The sequence below is a fragment of the Giardia intestinalis genome, chromosome 1 (assembly GCF_000002435.2).
Source record: "Giardia intestinalis strain WB C6 chromosome 1, whole genome shotgun sequence".
In the NCBI taxonomy this organism is placed as follows: Eukaryota; Fornicata; order Diplomonadida; family Hexamitidae; genus Giardia; species Giardia duodenalis.
In genome coordinates this window covers 548,351-562,440 of record NC_051856.1, presented here as the reverse complement: position 1 = coordinate 562,440, position 14,090 = coordinate 548,351, and the positions used below count along the sequence as shown (strand labels likewise).

Here is a 14,090-nt window from a genome sequence, read left to right as displayed (position 1 = left end):
TGGCAACCGAGAAGCCTGTAGGAGGTGTATGCTAGCAACAGACTGGCTTGCTGGGCACTCCGGTCTGGAACGTGCACGGCTTGTTTCTGATGCTTCGCTAGGCTATTGGTACAGCCTCTCATTGTGCGATGGGTTGACTGGCAACACTTCAAAAAGCTTAATTCTTCCAGGCCCGCATAGAAAGCGGCATTGTCCAAACGTGCTATCTCGGGTCAGCGGACAGGACACGCTGCACAACCCAATCATGGCAACGGTTAATGCAGGGACAAGTACTGGTACCCAGCTGCATCCATAGACACGTCTGTCTTAGAGTATCCATACCCGTAACTCCTAAGCGCGTACTGAATCTGCAGGTCTCAAGAGACGGGACTCTCTACGTGGATGCTAACCACCGAGAAGCTGCCTGCGTCATCAGAATTCTCTGCACTAAAGCTCCTCTAGCATACAAATGCTTGCAAAAGGTGGGAGCAGACGCCCGGGGAGGTTGTAATGAGTTGCCATTTTTTATCATTTGCGTGTCTGTCTCCGGATCCACCATTCTTTGAACCCACATGTAGGACGCGGAGAAATCAGGCCTCCAGTTTCTGACAAGCAAGCTAACCAGTTCCTGTCTGCAACCTCTGTCTAAGCTGTCCCCAATCTTGAACAGATAAACTGGTCGATACAGACACGTTATCTCCTGCGTTGCGAGCCAGCAAACCACGCAGTAAAAGTCCTACTGCTACGGCTTGGCGCTCCCCTCTATGTCGCACAGTGTGCGTCGACTTGCATTGGTCAGCCTCTACTCCGCGTCACTATAAGCGCTTGCTAATGCTCTCGGGAGGGGTCAGCTCTTGGAATCGTAGGATCTGTGCAGCTCTACTGACAACCAGGAACACCGACACCTGTAGCCTAACAGGGCGGTAGATAACACTCGCTTCGCGCCATTCTATTAACCTCGATGATTCCCAGTTCATTGCACGCTCTTTGTTCACATCACTGACTCCGTGTTTTCATAACGCTTCTCAGAACCGGAGTAAATGTGCCAAGTAAAGCACCGCGAATGACTTTATCGTCTAAGCGGGGTTCTGCCCCATATCATAGCTTCACTATGAACTCACAATGCACGCTGCTATACATACACAATCTGCATGGGTGTGCGCGCCTTATCTATACTTCTAAGTATCGCTGATATAGTAGGCCTTAGTGCTGATTTTCAAAGGGCACTGAATTGCATGGTAACCTTTAAGGGCTACCTATTCCATGCTGTGACTGATAGCTCGAGGACACCTTATAGTGGCTTTCCTCTGATCTTATGATCAACGTTTCAATAGTCCGTGGAAGATAGAACGAACCCTTAAATATGCCGTAAAAGGGTATCCCCGAGGGTTAAGTTCCGTAACCCTCTGCCAAAAAGCCAGAATTACCAAAATATATATGCCTAAGTGTCACAGATAATTCTAGAGAGTCATAGAATACAGTGTCATAAATACCATCAGACGCCCACGCTGAGGGGGCAGTTAGCACTGCATTCTAATCTGTAGGCCTCTGCAACCTTGAGCAGAAGGGTGTGCCAACTCAAATGGGCTGAACAGCTGTACTACGAGGTGCTAAAGAAGTTAAGCAAAGCCTTAGCTAGTGCAGCTCCTGATTGCAAAAGGAGCAATTCAGTAAATATGGTCTAAACTTATTCTAACATGTCGGTGGCTTTCCGAGTTCAAACACAGATTACAAGTTTTATCGTAACTCAATCCATAGATTGCAAAGACCTACCGCCACCATAAGAGCGTGACATTAGAGAACGTAGCCTCCAGATAAAGAGATGAAACTACAAGAACGCACGTTCGTAGGGCCCATGTTAGAGGCTTCAAAGAACAGTCATCGTCCTAATGGCAGGTCAACAAAGCACTTCGTGAAGAAGTGCCAGAGTACTAACATAAGCAGCTTCTCCAAAGCAATCACAGTTGTATTTGTCAGATATCCTCACAGAGAATAGCACCTATAGGTCCTCGCTCTGTCTGAAATGCATTCATAGTTATGAATAGAGTAGTTCTAGACCGTGTTACAACTCGATAGCGCCGAACCTAACTCTGTTAAGCTCAATATACGCACATTCATATGGCAGCTCTCTCTGGTTCAGCATTGCGTCCAGGCAGTACGACGGACATTGCAGCCCCAAAGATACTCACACACCTGTAGATATGACCGGAGGATTGTCGTTAACATAGCGGGGGCAATGAACTTTAAAAGAGTTGATTGATTCAATGGATCTTGCACGCTTTGCCCACACTTTACGAGCACAAGCTCCGGGAGGAGCAGAAACAGAGGTCTCCCTTACTCTGGGAGCCACAACGATCGAGGCCATTAAAGCACTATGCAAAGCAATGGGGCTGGAGGACCATACTCAAGACCTATCTCTATTCCTCCGAGAAGAGACAGGCGCGCGCATTCTTCAGACCAGCGACCGTCCTCTGGAACTATACCTTCAACAAGTCAATATCCCAGACGGGCTTTCTCCCTTCTTACTTCGGAGGCTACCCCAGCACACGACAAACCCAAGTGTCACTGAAAACTCTCCCTATAGTTTTCTTGCCGTGGCCCAGGGTATCGAGGACTACATGCGTCTGCCTATACCCCCGTCAGAAGATAATGTCGTTGAATTTGCATCTTTGCGTCTTTTACTAGACAAGGATCCACTGTCACCGGGAGTTGTGGCACAAAATATAGAACGCTACATCCATCCGTGCATACGAAGCAAGCGCACAGCCAAAGATTGGGATGTTCTGGTTCTCTCTCGGGCCAAGGCCAGGGGACATCCCACAGTGCAGACTCACAGACTTTTCGTAGAATTCATCGATAGCGTCGATCTCACTAGGATGGAATTCTTTGAGGCTACATATCTCTCTCCCAACGACCCTGTCTCTGTTTTTCTAGCGGTAGATTCTAAGGCTCTACATATATATGATCGTGAAACACACAACAAACTTGCGCTTCATCCTTTACACTCCATACACTCATGGACAGTGGACGTAGAGCATGGCAAGCTCGAATTTCTGATTGCGTGGCGAGCCGACAAGCACATGCTCGCCTTTATGGCCAGGCAAGCGTATGCGATAATCTCGCTGATTAAATATTACGTTGCGCGTGCACTGGAGCATATTCTATGACTACTTGCAAAGCGTCAGTCAACTACATACCTGGTCCCCACTCATCCATGCATCAAAGAATTTCACAGTTGCATTAGCTGCGCCCGAACCGTATATGTTCGCTGTCCACTAGGCGTCAAGTCGCCCAACGGAACCTCTTGTGTTGTTGCAACATTGCTCTTAGCTCCAAGATCAGAGGCATCAAGCGCAGAAGATATCATGTCTCTTGCACTGACAGTCCCTGCCATCCTTTTCCTTTTTCTGGACACTCTTCGCTTCCTATCGGACTCCGCCTTTACTGTGTCTATAATCGCATATGAATCAATCCCATAGCCAACCACTGCATGCAAGTTACATATGCACGCTGTTGAAAACATAAGAGAGTCCACTATTTCCTTTAGACAGTCTGAGGGATTATTGTGAGAAGATTGAGGGCGCTCGCGACTGTAACCAACTGGTATAATCGACTCATACTGAATACCCAATAGTTCAGCGATGTGTTGTGTCTGCTCAGCTGACTTTCCCTTTAGCTCTGAAGCATCCCTAGCCAACTCGTCGAGCATCGACATGGGAACGGGATGGTTCTGTGCATCAAACCTTTCCAATCGTTCATCTTGCCTATTGATCTGTCTGTACAATGCAGCTTGCTGCGCTTCCAGGGCATCAAGTCTTACTGACTCCGGACCGCTGTACTTGATCATCTCAGCTTCTGCCGACTCCGACAAGGGGTGACGTCTGCCTTCTGCCTCTACTAAACGTAATAGAAGATCAACCAAGTTGGAAGCGGTGTGACTCGTGAATTCAAGTAGTTCATCATTTATCGGCAGTCCAGGATCCAAAGTGTCAATTGCTCTACTGCCTATCTGTATCTGTGTCGAAAGAAGTTCATGATCTGAGACTGCCTCTTGGCCCAGCAGAGCATGCTCCTCAGATTTTACGTACCTTGAAGCTTTGCCTGCGATGTCTCTGAACAGCTTCTTGTACTCGTCAAGCATCTTGCTCGCCTGATTCTCTTTCTGTCGAGCCTGCGCCTCATAGCGACACACAAGCTGTTCCATCTCCTTTGTGAGAGAGGTGTTGAGAGCAGTGGCCTCTTCGAGCTTTCTCCCTGCAGCCTCAGCTTGCATCTTGAAGAAGTCCCTCTGTTCTTGCGCCTTCTCAAAGCTATGTTCATCGATCCACGCGAAAATGCCTTCTAGATCTCTGACGCAGCAGCCGTTTAGAAGTCGGAGAGCCCCCACCAACTCTGCAAGGCTCTTGAGCAAGCGCTTAAGATAGGTGGGGACGCCTTCAATCGGCGATATGTCTGTAATCATAGCTTCTAGTAAGGAGTCCTGCGCACGATAGAAGGTCAAGTATCTATCGCGGTTATTAGAATCAAATGCCGCGGAACCATCACTATGAAGGGTATCCAGACGCTTCAGTAGCTGGACAATGTCGTTAACGCGCTGCGAGTAGGCAGTACAGGCTTTCTCGTAGTGCTCAGCAGCCCCCAAGGAGCCCATCATAAATTTATTCCGTCCAAATCAGCAAATGAATCAGAAGTGACGTCGCTCAAGGGCTAGCGTGACTTCTTCATCTGTCTCCTTATAAGTGACCATCTTCCACCCGTTTGATAAAAATAGCTCCAGCCCGCTTCGGTTGAGCTTGTTTATCCGGGCCTCTAGGCGATGCGTGGTCAGGAGCATTGTGCCCTCAACGAAGCTCAACAGGCGCCGGCCAATGCCCTTGTCTCGGAACTGTGGGAGGACAACAAGGTAAAGGATCTCCGCCGCGGTCGTGACAGCAAAAGCGAGGAGCCCGTTGTAAGACTCGGCGACATACGTGGTTGCAATGTTTCTATCCATGCATTCGTGGAGAATAGTGCTGTGCGTGAATTTGTACGCTCTCTCCTTTCCCCAGAACTTCCCATAGTCCTCCTCAATACAGATGTACAGGAGCCCGAGCAGTTTGTACCTCTCTTCTAGATCTGCCCTCCGACAATGAAGAAGAAGCGCAGGCTCCTTCATGCGCTGTCAAACGTGTTTACTTCACCTGGAGGTTTTTTGAAAGTGCTTGAAGAAGTCATCAGTGATCTCGTTTCTACCCAGCTCCTGGATCCTTGCTATTTCTCGAGCTTTTTCTTCCTCAGACAGGTACTCCAGCTGTGCCCTTTGCTCGTAAGCAATGCGCCTCTTCTCCTTCTTGAGCTCGTTATCGCGCAGCGTCAGGTCTCTGTTGACGTTCAATTGCTTAGTCTCCCAAAGAATCTTCTCTTCCAGCTCGGCCCTGCGCTTCTTCTTATCATCCAAACATTGTTGAGCGAGCTGTCGCATGTGCTCCTCGCGATCCTCGTCGCTCCAGCCCTTGTACTCCATGGGAACACCAGCAGAAGGTATCTCCATCATGAGCTTGGAGCTACCAAAGTTTGCATGGTGCTGCAAGGTCTCGCAATCGTCCCGACGCTTCTCCTCCGCTCTTTTGTAGGCATCCAGCTCTGCCTGGCGCATCTGGTCATGTTTCAGATTGATCCTTTCTTGGCGTCTGGTGGCGTGGAAGTCGCGCTCAACCTGGCTCAGGTAATCACAAATCTTCAGCTCTCGAAGCTGGTCTTCAAGATCCTGCAGCTTTTCAGCCTCACGCTTTGCTCTAGCCTGATAGATTTGCTGCTCTAGTGCTGCGCGCATCTCGTCGCGCATCAGCTGTTCACGCTCTGCTCTTTCGAGATCTTCTCCGTCGAACACTTGTCCCGAGGAAACGCCTAGCTTACTGTCTGGAATAGTTCGCGTAACCATCTTAGCAGTCCCGTCGGTGTTGAGAAGCATGGTGCTGGGCTCCAGTGCTACTGTGTCCTGCCGTATGGGATTGTCCACTTTGAGAACGTCCTTGCGGTGAATGTCATACTCCCTGCTGTATTCTGGGCGGATGTTCTCAAAGTTGAACTCTGCAATTTGACGGTCGCGAAGCAGCCTCATGCGATGAAACTCACGCTCCCGCTGGGTGAGGAACCGATTGGCAGCGAGAAGACGCTCTTCGGCATCTATTTGCTCCATAAGCTCCGCAGCCTCGCGCGCACGTCGCTCTGCGGTTTGCAGGTCCAAGGCGTCGACGTCCACCCCCATGGTGCGAAGTGAAGGGTTGAAGATTCGCTTACGCCGCTCTTCATCAAAGATGCGACGCCCTTCGATAGTACGATCGTAGTTCTTGTCGTCGCGGTAATGGGCGGTCCGTTCGAAAAGCTCTGCCATGTTTTTGGAATTTTGGCTTTACTTGTGATTGCTCGAAGAGTTGGCCTTCCGAACCGCCTTGTGAATAAAGCGAGGGAGCGCCTGCTCTGACAACACAAGGCCCACCCCAACGGTCGTGCGGCCTGAGAAAATGTCGAGACTCCCGATGACCTCCGCAACCGTGCCATCCTGCATTGCATGCCGCACGTCGCAGCACACCTCTCCGTACGTGTTGCAGTTCACCGTAACCTGCGAGCTTTTTAACAGTTTAGTAAATCCACATGATGCAGATAGACGCGTCTTCTTCAAGCCATTGAGAAGGCCTGACAGGGCCGAGCGATCTTTTGTGACATCTTTTTGTTCTGGAGACCTGAAGCCACAGAAGTCCGCGTTGACAGAAGCTGCGACAGCAAGCTCTCCAGAGAGCTGGGCAAGCAGGGAAGCATTCGCGGTCTTCTCCGTGTTCACCTGGGCCGTGGCTATTATCCCTGGATCGGAACTACGCTCACGGCTGATATTAGTGTAACGGATTCCCCCTGCCGCCATGGCAATAGGTGAGGTACCCGGCTTGACAGAGGGATCCGTTTGCGGAGGCCGCACAATCTCACACCCCACAGCTATCCTGTCTCCAAATCCCTGTAAGTATGAGCCCGCTATGATGTGTCCTGGGAGGCTATAGAGACCGGAGAGCGAGTAGTCTCCTCCTTCGACGTGGAGCTCGGCACGGCCGGTTGCCATGACCTTCTTTGACTTCTCTGCACTGAAGGAGTGCACATCACCTAATAGGCGTAGACGCGCGGCGTTACGGTACCGGGGCCCAGGCAAAATGGACGTCGTGTAGGACCCACTTAATGTTCCCTGAGAATCAACAGACCCTCGGAAAGAGCCACGTGGCCTAGCGATGCTGAGAGATTCAGTGATTTTCGGCGGGCCTCTGTGGGAAGTCGTGAGCATAGTAGTCAAAGAAGTGTGAGGGGTTAAATTGTGCTGCGAGACGAGGTTGAAGGAATCATATGCTTTGTCGTTGAGAACAGCCTCCGCATCCTGCGCTAGATGGGCGTATTCTCCGGGATAATTGCTATTACGGAATAGACCAGGAAAGGGCATTTTTTCACTGAGGCTCTTGACCACAATGTATGTCTTACGTTCACTTTAGATCCCAGTATAATCTGTGAACGCTAGGGAATGGAATAGTCCAGTAGAGCACTGCACTTTTCCATCGTAAGGCGCCCGTCTGAAAATCCCATCCAGATCGTGGAGGCTGCGGCTATACGCATCTCAGCTTCCATCGAAAGAAGTAGTTGCCTTCCGACATCATCATCTCGAATAGCTCTGAGAGAAGACACAGGATTATCATATGAAAACTCGTCTAGAATCCGGCCTGTACTGCCGTAAACCCGGACAAGTCCTGAAGCATAACCGATGCAAATTATGCTTCTGCTAACAGACTCGCTCACCCCATCTGGCTTCTCCACCCTTCTGGCGGATGGCTCAAGCGCTTCCGACACGATGTTACCACGTGACTGGCTCCCTGTATCCTTAGTCTTCTGGTTTTGTGGTGCACTGAGTTCTGAAGGCTTCGTACCCAAGGTAATCTGTGACGTTCTGTTGCACGATTTGTTCCTGGAAGACGTCCCGAGAGACACACTGCGTTGCACAATGGTGCTCACTTTGACGGCGGCAGTGGAGGCATTAATATAACGCATGGGCGTAGTCGACTTACTCCTGCTGACAGCACGCTCTTCTGATTGCCTTGATAAAACAGAGGGTGGCTTTCTACGAGGCTGCTCCTCAGGGCTCCGATCTTCGGGAAGGATATACCTCCACTTCCTTAGCTTTTCGTCATAGTACTTCTGCCCCTGGTCCAGAGCCTTGTTAACCGGCCGCTCCAGTATCTTCCCGTTACTATAAAATACCTTTCCAACGGATGACTGATTTTTGTATGTTAAGTCGTGGGATGGATCATATGCATGTATTACCTCTCTTACTGATGTGTAGGTCTTAGAGTTGGTAGCCGTCGATTCTGTCGCGACGTCAGTCAGGGAGTCACAGGCGCTTAAAGTGCAGCCCCCACCTATTCCCAGTGTATCTAGCACAATTGGGAAAACGACGTATGTGGCAACAATCTTATTATCCTCAGACTCGTCTACAACCTCTCGACGGCGTAGTTCACGTACCTCGTCCGCGGACACCGGTTTTCTGGTTGTCTGAGTATACGCAGAGAAAACTCTCTGAGGCATTATCTTGAAGGGAAAATGCTGGAGAAATGCGGCGAAGCAGCTTGAAAAGTAGGGACTGTTAGGGGGCGCCTTTATCGCATCCCGGGGATTGCAGAGTGGAGATGAGCCCGTCGATAGAACAAGCGCATGAGAAGACCTATCATATGTGAGCCGTGAGAGGTAGTGAGAAGTAGTGGATGGATCCATAGCCAGCTTTCCAGTGTTAGAGAAATAGAGCCAGTGTTTGTAGTAGAGAGACACTTGATCGAACTGTAAAATGTGGCCGCTTTCAAGTACAATCGTCAGCGTATCACAACAATAATCCAGAAACTTAATACTAGCCGAAGGGGTAGACGCTGGCGTGGTAACGCCTTCGCTGTTAATATATGCCTGCATGAAAGGTTTTGTCTGGAAGAATAGAGCCGTGCGTAACGGTGACTGCAGGGGAAACGTAATGAAATATACATTTCCGAAACTAGTTCCAGCAATAAGAAACGAGCCCGACCCTTGTAAAAACTCGATGATCTCAGGGCTTCTTCGAGCTTCAGATAGAAGGTCCTGGGCCTCCTCAGCGCCATCCTTCGACCCTTGTAATGCTTCGTTGTCTAGATCCGAAACAAACTTAGACCAGACGCTGTACTGGAGCCTGAAATCTCCCACGAGAGGGTGTATCAGACACAAAATAGACCCATCAATGCTTGCACTACACACATAACAGCACTGATCTGTCAATATATAGCACATGCAAGAGACGCACTCGCTGTGACCTGCTAATACTCTAAAGAAGGTCGTCTGCCGGGAAACTGCTTTATTGGTAGCAGGTATATTACCCCTCTTCAAAATGGTGCTATCAGATGCTGCCTCCTTGGCTAGCTGGTTTTTTCTGGGTGTACCCTGAAAGGATTGCTTTATAGTCGTGACCATAGCAGTGAGCGATCCGTCTTCATGTCCAATCATCAGGAAATTGCACGGCTCAACAGCCAAGAAGCGAAAGGCCGAAGGGAGCTCTGAAAGCTTCTTTACTTCAAAGTACACCTGCCTGTTAAATTGGGTCTGACTCTGAGTACGGTCTTCAGAGAGGATCGTGTCAAGGCTGAGGCCGGATTTGTTAACTGCTTCCGCCAATTGCGAGTCAGCGTGTTTGTCGACTGTGATGCTGTTACTGATATCACAGAGGAGCTCTGTGGGCATCACATCGCTTTGACTAATGATGTTATAGATACTGTCCTTGCTGAATTTTCCAACATAATATGGAGATATGCCCAAGTGGCTATCTTCTGCGGCTGCATTGTCTTCGGGAGCTCCAGATATCATGTTTAGTACATCCGGGTGGAGAACGTAGAAGCGATCAAAATTTAAAAATGACATGTCTTTGGTCTTCTGCGTGTAGATCTTCGTCTCTGTGGGTACTTGATTAATAAGTGACTTCACTGCTTCTTTGTCGAGTAATCCTGACTTTCCCAACTTCAGTAGACGAACCCTAATATCTGCATCATCCACATGGTAGTTTGTGTAATTGCTCGAGCGAACCCCGTTGGCTCCTTTTTGTGCGGTGGACAGTTGGAACCCCTTTCCATTTGCCGAAAGGCCATTAGAAAGCCGCGTAAATAGTTCTTCTTGGCGTGTTTCGGCTTCCTTTTTGAGTTTTTCTTGCTTTACACGGTCTGAGATATCCTTTAATTTGGAAGACAGCCCTGCTCCATGACCTTCCTGATCACTGGCTCCTATTTCAAGAGCACGCTGGCAGAACCTATTTGATTCTTTTAACTCGATCATTCGCTCATCTGAATCGCTACCCTCTACATTGTACAATCGACTGCTTGAAAGAAGGAGCTTTCTAATCTGCTTATCGCCAGATCTGTTAAGTATAGGGTCACTGCATATACCAACGGATGCAGACTTTGTCGCCATGGTGGCTCCGTCTACAAGGTACTTATGGAAAAGGATGGAGGCAGCGTCCAACACAATCCCTGTGATTTGAGATAGGTTGAGGATCCTTGCGTACTTCAGCACATCGAAGGAAAAGGTGTAGTGATGGTACGGGCGGCTCATGATGCGCGCGTCCCAAGTATAGACGTCATTATCGCATGAGCACGATAGAACGTAAAACGGAGGCATAAGCTTCTTCTTTGCAGCGTTTCGTGCCCCAGAGCGAGAAATCAGCGGCAGACGGCCACTAGCGTCTGTATGATGGCTTACAATATGATGGACAATATCGACCTCTGGCGGCAGGTACGGTGCAAACTGCTTTGCTTGAGCCTCTGGCTGATTGATCCTATTAAACTGAGAGTCAGTAATGCGCTTGCTGAGGATGAGGTTGCTTAAACGGGATGATCCCAGGGTCAACTGACAAGTATTCAGTTGCGATCCACCTGACTCTGCGCCTGTAGCACTACTTACCTGCAGTTCTTGCAGCGTCAGATCATCTCTCTCTTGATTCTTTTGAGCAGGCTTATTCGACGCGACTACTGTTGAGGAAATAGTCTGCCCTGGGCTCTGTGTTCTACTTGCGGTCAAGCTCTTTAGGATGCTATGTCTCATCTCTGCAAATGCTGTCATTCGGCTATGAGGGTCGTTAGGAGATAATGCGCGCTTTGTCGAGATGCTGGCAATACTATCCAACTGGGTCTTGACAATGTCTTGAACGCTGTATGCGCCTCTGATGGTCTCAGCTCCACTGTGGGAAACACTGATGTCACCATTAATAATAGCACTCACAAAATCTGTTTCTGTGTTGCTGATCTTTCTGGATCTGATGCTGTTATTGCGGTATCTTAAACGGTTCTGCTGGAGCTGAGCCTGTGCATAGTCTTCTGAAACGGGCTCGTCGATGCTTGATAGGACGTCTACATTTTTAGATTCGCTCACGTTGCTCAACTCTTGAATGGCATGATTCTTGTAGTAGCTCTGTGCTGTAATGCTTACTGACTCTGTTTGTGTGTTAGCTATATCCTCCATTGTCGTCCTTTCATTGGAGAGGCGCATACCTTGTGCGGACTTACTGTCTGCGCAAGCAGCGCCCGATCGCTGCAAGATTGGATTACCATCCGTGGTGGATAAAAATTCTTGGCTTCGACCCTCGAGCAAAGAGTTAATCTTTTTGTCGGTAATAGGCATTTCTGCGCTGTTTTTAGTTTCATCTGTAGGATCGAGGAAGGGTAGGGGTGGAGCTGGCAGAAGCGACAGTAGCTGGATTGGCTTGGAATGACCCATACCGCGCGACTGTCCCGCATGCTTATAAACTGGCTTAAAGAAGTCTATGCACACGGGCCTCACAATTCCAATAACGACCTCTCCCCGGGGATTCAAGTCCGGTGGCAACTTTAATAGGAACATATCTATAAGCTGCATGTCTTCGTAACAGTTAAGAATGCTCACCTTCGTTGCGCTGACCTTCTCATCCATGGATTCGATGGAGCTCTTGCTTTTTGCTCGCCGCTGAGCTCTTGGTAGAGAATTGGTGGGTCTGCTTTCTGAGGATGCTCTAGCTGGGCCTTTCTTGATGGCCGATTCGGTCATAAAGCTTTCTAACTTATGCCTTTGGTCCATCTTCGCCATTGTTTTGGCAAACCGGCCTCTAAGAATCCAATACTCTTCTTGGAGACTGAGATTCATCTTAGCAATAGCATAGAATTGGTAGTTCAAGGACCGTCGTGGTTGAGTAACCACTGGTGTGGTAAGAAATACTCCTAGTTCTGTAGCCTTAGCCATTAAGGCTGCTGGGACAGGGCCTATTTCGGGGTACATCGCTTCAAAGAGAGTTATATTGGTTGTTGACTCCACAATAAGAAGAAGACCGCTGGCGTCCATCAGTATAATGTTGTCATCTTTCTTTTTTAGATCTGAGTTGGCACCCTCATCTATCTTCATAGATCTGGCTGCATGCGATTCATAGTGATAGGCTTCTTTAGCTGTTATCTCCTTCTTGGAAGAACTCCCTGTGAACAGCGCCGTTAAGTCTGTTTCTGCGATTGGTTGCTCGCGCATCTCTTGATTTCGATTCTTCTGCAGCATAGTTCTAAGCTGTTGCTCCTCCAAGGTCTGCGTCATCACATCTATCAGGAGCTCGTCTGTTTCATGAATCGTACTCAAGGACGGTCCTGACTGTCGCATCCTAGCTCGAATCTGCTTGACAAACTGCGCCGATTCCGGCCGTGATGACATTAGGTCCTCGTATTCAACGAGCTTTCGCTTAGGACAATGCAGAACCCTGGTAAAGACCACTCCCTTGGGGCCGGCACGCCCGAAATAATTCTTTCCAGTCATTGCAATGAGTCCCCGTACTGTTCCATCTGCTCCTGTCGCAATGAGGGATGATTCGTGGGGGACAAAGCAGCAATCCAGTATGGAATTATTAGAAACGTACTTAATTTGGCTTTTGTAGAACACCTTGCCATCAAGTACCGAGAGACTGTGAACAGTGCCGTTAGAATCGCCCACGTAAAACGTGGTGTTATCAGTGTCCACTGCCAAAGAAAGCGGAATTACTGGCTCAGTCAGCAGAGGGTTAACACTGTAGTCAAGGGGTGCGTTAACGTCTATGTTCGTGCCCCTTTTCGTCACTGAAAGCGAACGTCCATTGTCCAACTGACCACACTCAACTATGTCCCGAAGATTCAGTGTGTCATGTGTCTCAAAAGATGCAGATAATAACCGAGCGGGTTCCTTCTGAGGCAGCGAGGCCTGTGGTGGTGCGCCTGACGTCAAAGGGGCAGAGGAGCTGGCAGGCTGCAACTTAATAGACATGGCTCGCTTGTATGCGTAGTCACTAACAGGAAAATTATAGCGCTCTAGCACGCTGTCTTTGTGAATCGGCTCCTGAAGACTATATCCTAGTTGCAAGGTGGAAAAGTTCTTCACGCGATCGAGCTGCTGATGTCCGAGAAATATGCTTGCTACTTTGATGAACAAAGGATACCTCAATATAGTAAGATCGCGTCGAGGATCGGGGTAATAGACTACTATATAGCCGTCCATCGATAGGACCGCGATGTGGTGGGCGATGTATGAAATCTTGATAATTGGTCGAGTGAAGTCACCGAGCGACTGAACTAGACGGGTCAGTTTTATGGAACCAGTGCTCGGTGAGACTGTTTCCTCTTCTGTGATCAGCGGCTGAACGGTATATTTGTAGCGCTCTATAATGGGGTTTGACTTTTCGCTGGAGAAGATCTGTGCGAGTGCAGAATGATCTGCCATCATTCCACTGACGTCAAGGAAGTCTGTGAAGCTGGGATCCCAGACCTTTACCAGCCCGTCGACGCCTCCACTAAAGAGCAGGCGATAATATGGCTGCCAGCAAAGGGCCTTGATGGCTCCCTTGTGGGCATTGTAGACCACGACACGTGCAAGGGGCGATGGCTCGTAGCGCATATCCCACGCAACAAGGCACCCGTTGGACATGCCAGCGAAGAGAATCCCAAGCTCGTTAGCAGGGCTCACAGACGTGATCGTCACAGCGTGGGACCCGAACCGGCGAAAAAATAGGGAGTTTATGTACCGGAGCTCCATTGCGCCTGGAGGCAGGAGCTGGAGTCTCG

General features: G+C 49.2%; 6 protein-coding genes across 6 annotated transcripts; 1 reads left to right on the top strand and 5 right to left on the bottom strand.

Annotated features, from left to right (window-relative positions):
* Nucleotides 1-2,243: 2,243 nt before the first annotated feature.
* Nucleotides 2,244-3,146, top strand: GL50803_00115468 (uncharacterized protein; the record flags this gene model as incomplete). Its single annotated transcript, XM_001707774.1, has 1 exon — nt 2,244-3,146. One exon carries the CDS (start codon nt 2,244-2,246, stop codon nt 3,144-3,146), a length of 903 nt encoding a protein of 300 aa, XP_001707826.1.
* A 62-nt stretch (nt 3,147-3,208) lies between these two features.
* GL50803_00111809 (uncharacterized protein) lies at nt 3,209-4,633 on the bottom strand (the record flags this gene model as incomplete). Its single annotated transcript, XM_001707775.1, has 1 exon — nt 3,209-4,633. One exon carries the CDS (start codon nt 4,631-4,633, stop codon nt 3,209-3,211), a length of 1,425 nt encoding a protein of 474 aa, XP_001707827.1.
* A 30-nt stretch (nt 4,634-4,663) lies between these two features.
* GL50803_0011866 (Acetyltransferase (GNAT) domain-containing protein) lies at nt 4,664-5,134 on the bottom strand (the record flags this gene model as incomplete). Its single annotated transcript, XM_001707776.1, has 1 exon — nt 4,664-5,134. One exon carries the CDS (start codon nt 5,132-5,134, stop codon nt 4,664-4,666), a length of 471 nt encoding a protein of 156 aa, XP_001707828.1.
* A 21-nt stretch (nt 5,135-5,155) lies between these two features.
* On the bottom strand, nt 5,156-6,352 carry GL50803_0011867 (Coiled-coil protein; the record flags this gene model as incomplete). The annotated part of the gene is made up of 1 exon (XM_001707779.1): nt 5,156-6,352. The coding sequence occupies one exon, from the start codon at nt 6,350-6,352 to the stop codon at nt 5,156-5,158; it is 1,197 nt and encodes a 398-aa protein (XP_001707831.1).
* An 18-nt stretch (nt 6,353-6,370) lies between these two features.
* On the bottom strand, nt 6,371-7,438 carry GL50803_0017161 (Tom40; the record flags this gene model as incomplete). The annotated part of the gene is made up of 1 exon (XM_002364104.1): nt 6,371-7,438. One exon carries the CDS (start codon nt 7,436-7,438, stop codon nt 6,371-6,373), a length of 1,068 nt encoding a protein of 355 aa, XP_002364145.1.
* Nucleotides 7,439-7,509: 71 nt separating this feature from the next.
* On the bottom strand, nt 7,510-14,061 carry GL50803_0022573 (WD40 repeat protein; the record flags this gene model as incomplete). Its single annotated transcript, XM_001707781.1, has 1 exon — nt 7,510-14,061. The coding sequence occupies one exon, from the start codon at nt 14,059-14,061 to the stop codon at nt 7,510-7,512; it is 6,552 nt and encodes a 2,183-aa protein (XP_001707833.1).
* Between the last annotated feature and the right edge of the window lie 29 nt (nt 14,062-14,090).